The 12229-nt window shown below is 30.7% G+C and overlaps 1 protein-coding gene across 1 annotated transcript; it reads right to left on the minus strand.

The window, feature by feature from the left end:
• Positions 1 to 1008: 1008 nt before the first annotated feature.
• On the minus strand, positions 1009 to 6313 carry LOC113385229. Its single transcript, XM_026623061.1, has 4 exons — positions 6073 to 6313; positions 5158 to 5349; positions 4934 to 5077; positions 1009 to 2205 (listed from the first exon to the last, which is right to left on the minus strand). Exons 1-4 carry the CDS (start codon positions 6274 to 6276, stop codon positions 1309 to 1311), a joined length of 1437 nt encoding a protein of 478 aa, XP_026478846.1. The 5' UTR covers positions 6277 to 6313; the 3' UTR covers positions 1009 to 1308.
• Positions 6314 to 12229: the final 5916 nt, after the last annotated feature.

Below are 12229 nucleotides of genomic sequence, written 5' to 3' on the forward strand. Positions count from 1 at the left end.
TTATATTTCAGAATCTTTTGGAAGTTTTGAGGAAGTTTACATATTTTCTTTTAACTACTTAATGCATTCTAGTAGCACCTCTTTCTACTATAGCTCTTGAAAGTAATGAAATTAATGAACAAGGTTAAAGTCAAAATCTTATATTATTTAGTCGAGGGAAAGCTATATCTTGGGCACCTAGTATTAATGAAACTAATCAATTTCCAAAACCGCAAATTAAATTCAAAATTGTTATATGATGCATTTATTTTTACAAATTTATTTTTTAAATGCCATCTTGTACAATAGCAAAAAAGTTTTACTTCAATCGCGTGTGAACCTTACGCGCACTCTTTTTTTAAAATTAGGATAAAAGTTTTAAAATAGACGACTTAAATTTTTTTCAACAATTGCTACATACAGTAATGTTATTTTATTGGATAAAGTTTTATGTAAAAAAATTAAAATAAAAAACAGATACTGCAAGTAACTAAAAAACAAGTTTTCCACATTACAATTATAAATAAAACAGCAAATATTTTTACTCAAACCGTATATTATGTATTAAATTTTAAAAATATATAATATATACATATATACAACAATTACTACATCAATGATCACAATTTTAAAAACAAATATACAGAATCAATACAAATTATGAATGAATGCATCAACAATAAAATGATAGATTATTAAGTATAATTTATAATAAATAAAATTCGTAATAATAATCAAACTCAAAGATTATTATTGCAGTAATAGGTTAAAATTATTTTAAACAGCTACTTTTGGTTGGCACAATATATCACAGTATTTATTCAAATATTTAAATTAAAAGAATTAATTTATACTGGTTTGTAATACAACATATAACCACGCTTATTATAATATAACCAAGAATAATAATTTAATAAAATTTGAATACTGATTTAATTACCAAATTAATCATCACATTATAAAAACACAAAGCAAACTCTTAATTTCTTTCATATCACATGCTCAAAATAGACAAGAAAATTCGTGGCGATTAAAATCGGAATCTGCAAGTTTTTGGAAGTATAATACCACTCTTCAAGAATGGTTCTTGTAAGTGCTGACGAAACATAAAACAGAGTCAGAAGCCGAATCCACAGTTTTATTATTGTCTCGCTATTAACCACTATTATAATAATAATTTAATAATAATTTAAAATCGATTGAAGCTTGATTTAATTAGCAAATTAATCATCATATTATAAAAACACAAAGCAAACTCTTAATTTCTTTCATATCACATTTCACAGAAAACTTGGTGTAAGCCATATGGTGCCATTCCTTTTGCTTATCTCAATCCTTCGTTTGATATTTGTAGTAAACCAGAACCGAAGCAAACACCACTAAAATAACAGCAACCAACATCATCGTCACCATATTCTCCTCAAATAATCGATTTCGTCCACTAAGTACTATCTGCTCCTGTTCGCTGTATGTAATGACCGTCCTGTGACCAGCACTACTCGGCAATGACAACCTCGATCTTCTAATCGAAGGCAGATCGATCACCACATGATTGGGATTGGGACTGGTAAAAGATTGGGCATTTCTAGGAGTCGACGACCTGATGCTTAAAACTTGGCGAACGAGATTTTGCGGAGTTTGGGCATCCGCTGGTGTTTGTTGCTCGATGATAGGGGTCAGAATGAAGTTGGCATTGACGAGGTTTTGGGAATCGTCTGCCTGGATATGCAAAACTTCTGTTGGAGAGTCAACTTTCACACTGCAAGATGCTGTAGGTTTTTCATCATCCAGCACAGTTTTCCTGTCCAACTTTTTCGGCGTCGACGACTGTGCACCAATGCGATTCCTTCTCCTCAAACTCAACTTTGTCTCGAATCCTTCTTTTAATAAATCCACGTAGTATTTTAAATCTTCAGTGAACACTCCAAAGTCGTCCACACCATGCGAGACGTTGTTCGATGCAACCGAAACATCATCATCATCATTATCATCATCGGTGGTACTGGACGAAAAAGAGTCGATGATCGACTTCTTCGGCTCCCTCCAAGATGCAATCGCGCCAGGTTTGGGCGCGGACGCCAAACGCTTCCTTTGCTGGTGTTTTTCGATGCTGGATGAGCCCGAGGAGGTTTCCGAAGCGATCGAGTTGTTACGTAAACAACGAAATGATCTTTTCAATTTCCTACTGATATTCAAACTGATGCGACGACGAGACTTGCGACGGAACTGCGGAAGACGAAAACGAAATGGCGTAAGGCTGAGGTAATAATAACACCGGCCTACAAAAAATTTTTTTTGTTGGGTGCATCAAATGTTAGAGCTGATTCTTATAGTATTTTTTGCGCTGATTTCAAATCTGCAAACCATTTTGTTGTATCAGCTCTAAATTTGAACTTACAAAGAAGTTGCCGAAACCAGGTCCATACTAGGTCGTCACGGAAAAGAACTTTTCACAGTGTCAACTAATGTCCCAACTAAGGTCGAATGGGTCTAGTAAGTTTGTTTGTACGAGTAGGCATATCTCATTAAAATGAAATTCTGAATTGTATTACTATTTTGTACTTTCATTGCTTATATATCATATATATATCATATCTTGAAAACTAAAGCTCATAGAACAAAAAACAATGTCATTTTTGAAACCAGCGCCCTAAATATACTTAAAAACAGCATTAAAATCGTTTGCACCATTTTCTTTGTTGGCCTGTGTAATAAATGGTAGTCTGCTCGAAGGCAGATCCATAGTGTGAGGGCATCAGAAATAATTTCCTTTGCCGCCCTTCCTTATTAACTTTCCGTAGGGTAAGTAATAGTAATCGCAAAAAATCGAAAGTGAAAATTTGTACATAACTTTACTTTGCCGAGGTTTCTGAACATTTTGGCATACCTTAGAAAAAATGGATATATGTGTGTGTTTGTGCGGATACAATTTTTCGTCGACAATTTTGGGCGGATTATTCAACTTGAATGGTTCAAAAAACATTTGATTGATGAGAGGACGTGCTGGCTAGTTTTTGACGAAGACATATTCAGCCGTTTCGAAGATATAGAGCAACTAGTGGTGCATGGCATCGTATCTTAAGGCAAATTGCAGGAAGTTCCCGTACCGAAAACTAAATTATTAAAAAAATTGCAAAACTTTGAATAAAATAAATTTTTGAGAATTTTTGAAAAAAGCTAACCTTTTTGAAAAATTAATGTTTTTTTTATTAATTTGATTTTTTTTGGAATTTTTTAACATTTTTTTTAAGCAATCGCTCTGCATTGCTAGAGTCAAAATATCAAAGCGCATAAGCGCCGCGTAGTTGTCTAGCGCGTACACAATGGTACGGAACCCATATAAATGTACACAAAATTTGTACTTATTATAATCTTTATAAAATATCTGATAATACGATGTGCATATGTCTAAATGTTCATTTTTGACCGCCAAATGACATTATTTTGTACTTTTTTTATTGGATGTCGGGAGACGTTGGACCTGCCTTCACAAAAATTTTACCAATTGTTCATTTCGTCAATACAAGTAAAATGTTTTTTGAATGATTAAAATCGAGCACTCCGTTCTTTCAAAAACTGGATTACCATTTTTGGCACTTTTTGCGCTGTATCTCCGAAACGGCTGGTCCTGCCTTTGCCAAAAACTATTCAGGGCATCTCTCTATCAATAGGAATGGAATGTTTTTTGAATCATTTAAATCGGTTGATCCGTACGCCCGAAAACGTGGACGAAAATTTGTGTCCGCACACACACACACACGCACATACATCAATTTTTTCTAAGGTATGTCAAAACGTTCAGAAACCTCTGAAACGTGAAGATATGTAAAAATGTTAATTTTCGATTTTTTGCGATTACTCTAACTTACCCTACGGGAAGTTAAAAATAATAGACAATGTCCTTCATTTTAAATCTGATTGATTAAGTTTTGTTAATTTTCTTTTTATAAAATAAAAATAATATAAGTTACAGTATTCATAATAATCTATTTGAAAACATTTAATATTCTTCGAATGACGATGCCATACTCCAATAGTTTTGAATTTAATATTAAAAGAGTAAACTGAGTATTTGGAAAATGGATAAGCAAATGACTACACTATTCTAATCATCAGAATGTGTCATTACTTCAACAACTTAGTCGACCACAAGCTATAGATAATTCATTTACAGACATTCTTTAATAAACTGTAAAGGCCTTATCGAATCACAAATGCAACTGCAATGTCTCGCATTGTACTGATGACAGTGACAGTATGGGTACCAACAATGAATTGACATAAAAACCAACAGACTACCAATAACTTGTAGTTTTGTTCAAGGACCATAATAGTATTTAAAACTCTTATATGAACACAATAAATGGCTGGGTGACAATTCTTGAGAAAACACACCTTTTTTTAAGCATGTTGTCACAAAGCATTAGACTGAGGGACCGATTCTGCCACATAACAGAAAAATGTTATGACAAGGTCATTTTATGAACTTTTCATACTAATATTGACAAAAGCAATGCGGTTGGTGTGCAGTCAGACGTATTTCTCAGGTTGTCTGATGAAAAACATAATCTAAAAGCTGCACAATGTTAGATAACAGTGTGTTTCTGACCCAGCTTCATAACATACGAGTGACGTTGCAGTTTATGTGTAAAACTGCCTGAATGAACAGCAAATACATGACATTTTGACAGTATTCAGTATGATTCATTAGCATAATGTATGCAAGTTGCAGTATAACATGGCCTTGCCATAACATTATTCTGTTATGCAGCAAAATAAGTCCCTAATCCTTCTCTTAAAATCAATCATGTGCAATTTCTCCTCCATTTCCATCACAATTCTCTCCTCTATCCCTTATCATAAGTCTCCATCTCAAAAGACAATACCCGACCACTTTCAATAACATTGTATATAACACACGAGACATAAAACCTGTCCTACTACAGTTACATACCTCGTTATTCTGTTGCGTTTTGGATCCCCCAAACATGGCCTTGATTCTGTTTGGTGTGCTGGCTTTTGCTTTCTTAACAGCACCAGTGTTGGTGGATTTATTGTCATTCTTCTCCTTCAAAATGTCTCGGGGAAGATCTGAACTCTACAAAAGAGGAAAAGGATTTAGTAAAAAAATCCAATCTAGTACTAGTATTTAGTATTAGCATCGTGATTGGTGCTCACATGAAGACTGTTTCTGCCACCGATGCTGTTCCTTCCGGCGTGTTTGCTGGGTGTCGGAGGGCCTGGTTTTCGATAGCTGGTGCCCTGGCCGCGATCCTTGTTCCATTTCAGGCCAGATGAGGATAATGTTGATCTTCTGCCGGTTGTTACGTTGTCTGATGGCAGGAGGTGAGTTGCACTCGTGTCCACAGACTAAAAAAAAAGTAAATTAATATAATAAATGAATTTGCTTCTGAGATTCATGTCTTTGGTCTGTCGGTGACAAATTTAAAAAATCAAGCCAGAAAAATTATCCTTAAAAGACTGTCTTAGGTAGTGATTTATAGTTTATTAAACGTTTAATTATATTAGTTTTTATTTAATGTTATATATTTGTAGTTTATATTAAGTGTTATATATATGTGGCGGAATGAAAATGTTATTGACAGATGTCAGTTGATTGACGCCAATGTGATGACTAAACTACACAGCACACTTGGAGCTACGCTGATGCGAATATCGCATCTAGCAAGCTATAGCGAGATTATTGTTTTCACGATCGAAAAATTGTTCTCTCGGTTTTAGTCAGCGATCAATTGTCGGGCTAATAAATTGATATCAAAATTTATATAATATCAGTTTCGTTGTAAATTGAGTTATCAATAAACTCACATTATCATCGAGTCTACAACAGTTAATTGCGGTTTCACTTCTAAATAATAATATTTAATATCGAATGGCCATCAGCGCCATATATATATATACAGAGCTATCTATCTCTTTAGTTTATAATTTGTACACTTTAAAATATAACTGTATTGTATTATTGCCTTGGGCGTTGAATAAATAAATAAATAAATATCCATCATTTATTAGTTTACTCAGTAATTAATTGAATGTGATTTGTTCCAAATGACAATTATATTTCATCCTTACCTTAACCTCATTCTCCCTGAACTCTTCCAGGCCGGTCTCGGTGGCGTAGGAGCTCCTCAGGTGTGGGGGGCACATAGAATTCCTCCATCTCAGCTCCGACAGCCTTTTGAAATTCGACTCGTCCTTATTGTTGGCCAAATTTTCGCAACTCTTGAATGTCGTGCTGGTACCGGGTACTTCGCAACGGCCCGCCTTCAGGTCCATCAGGTAGGTGTTATTGAAGACCTCATCTTCGTCTTCCATAAAGATATTCGAACCTGGGATAATGGAATGAGATAAGAAATTAATTACACTAGCAATGAGAAAAATTCTATATGAGCAGCAATACAGGAAAATGTTCAAACAAGTTATTTATAATTATTATTTATTATTGGTTATTGTTTTTATTATTAATACTATGATTTTAATTATTCTTTATTCATTAATTTATTCTATTTCTTTTCTTGAATTCCTTGTTCTATTTTTTTTTTCTTTCAATACCATAAGTTTTAACTTATAGATTGTATTGTAATCTGATTGTTAAAATAAGCAAAAAAAATGAGCAGCAATGAGAAAATATTCGAACAAACATTAAGAAATTATTTATACAAAATTAATACAAGCTATGGAAAACTATGTATACGAGTATACAAGCAATAAAAAATCTTTTATCTGAGTATACAATCAATGAGACGTCATTATATGAGCAATGAGAAATAATTTATATGAATAATAAGGAAAAAATCTATACGAGCAGCAGCAATGAGAAAATCATTCTAACGAGCATTGAGAAATTATTTATACAAGATTAATACAAGCTATGAAAAATTATGTACACAAGTATACAAGCAATAAAAAATCATTTATATGATTATACAAGCAATGAGAATTTTTTTATACTTTAAAAATCACTTATGTGAGTATAAGTTTTCCATATGAGCAATGAGAAATAATTTATATAAGCGATTAGAAAAAAACCTATACAAGCAGCAATGAAAAAATATTCAAACGAACAATGAAAAATTATTTATACGAGTATACAAGCAATAAAAAATCATGTATACAAGTGTATGAGCAATGAAAAATTATTCATAGTAGCAATGTAAGAAATATTTATATGAGCAATGAGAATTAAATTATTTGAACAACAAAAAAAAAATCTATACAAGCAGCAATGACAAAAATTCAAACGAGTAATGAGATAATATATATACAAGGAACGAGAAAAATTTTACATATCGAATGTCTTTAGAACATAATTATTTTGTTTCTACCAAAACCAAATAATCAATCAATTGAATAATAAGAACAAATATATATATATGTATAGATGTATAATTTGGTCAAAACTGAAATCTTTCATAACTACTTTTTATGCATACACTCAATTATTAAACGTAGTAAAATAATATGTACACATACCCTAAAGCATTTTAAATCATCACTGCAATTTATAGCAATAGCCTTTTTCATAAAAAATTAACACCAAAAATTAAAACCAATTACTTTTGTTAACATAAATTAGTTAAAAACAAATGAATGAGGTTATGCGCACTTGCCCTGCACAATTCTAAAATCAAGCTTGCTATTGGTCAACGATAAGCGGAACGAACCGAACTGCACGAAGATGACGGAAATTAATTTACATTCTTATTTTTGCTTATAAAACTATATCTTGGGTATTAATTCATCAATTTGTATATAAACTAATTATACACAAACATCTCGTTACACTCGATAAGTAATTCATTCATTTAATATTTAATTTACTTTTGAATAACCTCTCCGACAAAAGCAAGTACAAATCAAACTGTACAAAACTATATAGAGTAGCCCTAATACATATTCATCTACCATTATTAAACACAGTACAATATGATTTATATTACCTAAGGCTTCGTAAATTCCTCATTTTAACTTTTAAGCACCAAAAACTTAAAAATGTTAATCATCAAAAACACAAAACCAATTACTTTTACAAAAACAAATGAATTTGGTTATGCGCATTTGCACTGCACAATTCTTAAATGAAGCTTGCTATTGGTCAACGATACGCGGAACGAACCGAACATGCACGAAGACGACAGAAATTTATTTATATACGTATTTTCGCTTATAAAACTTGATCTTGGGTATTAATACATCAATTTATATAAAAACTAAATAAAAATCTCTTTACACTCGCTAAGTAATTTATTCAACGTTTAATTTACTTTTGAACGAAATAAAACATCTTTGCCAAAAGCAAACACAGATCAAACTGTACAAAACTATTTAGAGAAGCCCTAATACACATTTATCTACCCTTATTAAACACAGTACAATAAAATTTATATTACCTAAGGCTTCGTAAATTCCTCATTTTGATTTTAAGCACCAAAAAAACTTAAAAAATCTACATCGAAAATACAAAATCAATTACTTTTACAAAAACAAATGAATTTGGTTATGCGCACTTGCACCTGCACAATTCTAAAATCAAAGCTTGCTATTGGTCAACGATCAGCGGAACGAACCGAACATGCACGAAGATGACAAATTTATTTACATACTTATTTTTACTTATAAAACTAAATCTTGGGTATTAATACATCAATTTATATATAGAATGATTAAAAATCTCTTTACACTCGCTAAGTAATTTATTCAATGTTTAATTTACTTTTGAACAAAATAAAACATCTCTGCCAAAAGCAAGTACAAATCAAACTGTACAAAACTATTTAGAGTAGCTTTAATACATATTCATCTACCATTATTAAACACAGTACAATATGATTTATATTACCTAAGGCTTCGTAAATTCCTCATTTTAACTTTTAAGCACCAAAAACTTAAAAAAATAATATCGAAAATGCAAGACTAATTACTTTTACAAAAACAAATGAATTAGGTTATGCGCACTTGCACTGCACAATTCTAAAATCAAAGCTTGCTATTGGTCAACGATCAGCGGAACGAACCGAACATATTCGATAACGAACGAAGACGACAGAAATTTGTTAAGTTATTTTTACTTATAAAAATTAAAAGGTTCGATATTAATACATGCATAAGAGTAAATCAATAAGTAATTTATTTCAATTAGTTTTTAATTTATTTTTTGTTTACCTTCAGCCGTAGAGTAAAGCTACTCTAAATTCTGACTTTTCATTTTGAACATATAGGAATAAAATTTACATTACCTAAAGCCGAACGCGTTCAATAACCTACTTTCTAAGCTCCACATTTCAATTTGGAACGCCAAAGACTTTTTTTAAATAACACCAATTAAATTAACACCAATAATTAAAACAAACTACTTTTCACAATTTACGATTATTGTTCATAACAAAAACAAATGAATTAGGTTATGCGCATTTGCACTGCACGTATCCAGAATCCGAGCATGCTATTGGACAACGATACGCGAAAGGAGCCGAACATTTTCGATAACGTACGAAGACGACAGAAATGTATTTACTTATTTTTACTTATAAATAATTAATAGGTTCGATATTAATATTTGTATCTATATAAACTACTAGTAAATCAATAAGCGATTGTTTTAATTAGTGTCTAAATAATTTTTTTAATAACTTTTATGGTGAAGGCAAATATACCACAAATATGAGAACAGATAAGTAAACTACGTAGAGTACCTTTATTTTAGTAATACCTTTATTTTCTTAAACTCCACATTTCAATTTGGAATCCCAAGCAGTTTTTTTTTAAATAACACCAATGAAATTAACATCTACAATTAAAATCAATTACTTTTACAATTTACGATTATTGTTTATACCAAAAACAAATGAATTAGGTTATGCGCACTTGCACTGCACAATTCTAAAATCGAAGCTTGCTATTTGACAATGATACGCGGAACGAGCCGAACATGTTCGATGACGACCGAAAATTGCTTATTTTTGCTTAGTGATTAACGTTTATAGCCAAAACCCAAAATTTAACATTTTTACCATAAATTAGAACAAATTTTAAAATAAATTATGATACTTATAATTGTAATAAATAAAATAAGATAATTATAATTGTATAATTATGTTGTATAAATATAAATATAAATTTAAAGCACTTTGTTTTATATTACTTTGGCTTTAAAAAGATGCTATCAGTACCCTATCAAATATTTTGATAATAGAACAGCTCTATTTATATTAACTGTATACATATTGCTTTTAACGCGATGGTTTCATAAAGACTTAAAAATAAAAACTATTAATGAAATGATAAAAAAGGTGCAAAAAATACCACGAGAAATTTCCAGGTCACCCGAACAAATATTTAAAAGAATCAAGCGAGAAATCTCCTAATCGAAGATTGAAAAAAAATAGCCATACGATATTAAATGAAATATAAAAAAACAAAGAGATTCATTTAAACTTATTACTTGTATAATCATTAAAATAAATATAAACTCATCGCGTTTTTTATTGCATTTACACCCAGCATATATATGTATTGTCTTAAAAAATTGTATTATTTTGATTGGAAATAAATCTATGTAAATAAAAAAAAACGCGATGGGTTTATATTTATTTTGATAAATATAAAAGTAATAAGTTTAAATAAAAATCCGAATAAGATCTTCGACTGTGAAACCGACAAATGAACTATCCACAGTATCTAATCATTTCTGGCATACAACTATTTCTCCAATTAGTAAACATAATAGCAGAATAATAGGTACATTACCCAAAGCTCCATAAACTCCTCATTTTGGACACTTTTAACCAAAAAACTTTATTAAAAAACTAAGACTAAAACCAATCACTTTTGTTAACATAAATTAGTTAAAAACAAATGAATTAGGTTATGCGCACTTGCTCTGCACAATTCTTAAATCAAAGCATGCTATTGGTCAGCGATAAACGAGACGAGCCGAACACGTTCGAAAAAGTCCGAAAGCTTACTTTTTGCTTATAGATTAAAAAAGTGCATAACAAAAATAAATAAATTAAATTAAATATTAAAATTTAATACCATTGTTTTAATTTCATTAAATTGAAGCACAAATAGATATAAACAGATAGAATATTTACAAAGACTGTAGAAAGACCTCTCGAGAGTCTTCGATGAGACAAGAGTGAAATACGGTTCCTCTTAATGTAAAGCTTCGATGCTAATACATTTATATAAACTATTCAAAAAATCACTTTTAAGTAGAGTAATTATTTTAATAAATGTTGAAATAATAAAATTAAAGAACTTCTATTACTTTCTGGATAAGATCTTTGCTTTGTAAAATACAAGATGGCTTTGAAAGAAAAGTAAGGCAAGTAAACGAACTATCGTGTATCTTTAACCAATTTTTGCAAACAACTATTTCTAATAGCAATATAATATGTGCATTACCTAAAGCTCCATTAATTCCTCATTTTTGACACTTTTAACCATAAAATTTTGTTAAAAAACTACAAAACTAAAACCAATCACTTTTGTTAACATAAATTAGTTAAAAACAAATGAATTAGGTTAGGCGCACTTGCCCTGCACAATTCTTAAATCAAAGCATGCTATTGGTCAGTGATAAACGAAGGAAACCGAACACGTTCGATGTAGTCCGAAAGAGCTCATTTTTAATAATTTTTTTTTACAAAATTTTGCATCTTTTACCTTAATATTATTAAATTAGAAGCACAAATTTAGAAGTGTGTTAACAAAACACTCCTGTACCGAGCAAAAGAAATATATTTTAGTTTACAAAGACTTTAAGAGACTCCCAAGAGTCTTCAAAAAAAATGGCTCACTTGCTTCTAACCTAAAGTTTCGATATTAGTATTTTAATAGATATTATTTTAATAAATGTACAAGTTATAAAATTCAAAGTGTGTATCTATCTAGTGTTTCATTTACTTTCCTTGCTTAAGACAAAATACAACACGACTGTGATAAAGGCAAGTACCATTCACAATTTTTTTAAAACTATTTCTCTATCAAGCATAATAGTAAAATTATATGTACATTACCTAAAGCTCCTTAAACTCCGCATTTCTGATACTTTTAACCAAAAATTTTGTTAAAAAACTACAAAACTAAAACCAATCACTTTTGTTAACATAAATTAGTTAAAAACAAATGAATTAGGTTATGCGCACTTGCTCTGCACAATTCTTAAATCAAAGCATGCTATTGGTCGACGATAAACGAGACGAGCCGAACACGATCGAAAAAAGTC

This window comes from Ctenocephalides felis, unplaced genomic scaffold, assembly GCF_003426905.1.
Source record: "Ctenocephalides felis isolate EL2017-DRISC unplaced genomic scaffold, ASM342690v1 CF-g0.4_SCAFFOLD_03571, whole genome shotgun sequence".
Lineage (NCBI taxonomy): Eukaryota > Metazoa > Arthropoda > Insecta > Siphonaptera > Pulicidae > Ctenocephalides > Ctenocephalides felis.

Coding starts and splice junctions, on each gene's coding strand:
- LOC113385229 (XM_026623061.1), bottom strand. CDS start 6,276: ATGGACCTGAAGGCGGGCCGTTGCGAAGTACCCGGTACCAGCACGACA. Junction 5,350..6,072: donor TCAGGGAGAATGAGGTTAAG/GTAAGGATGAAA, acceptor CTTTTTTTTTAG/TCTGTGGACACGAGTGCAAC. Junction 2,206..4,933: donor AAACGCAACAGAATAACGAG/GTATGTAACTGT, acceptor CGTCTTCCGCAG/TTCCGTCGCAAGTCTCGTCG.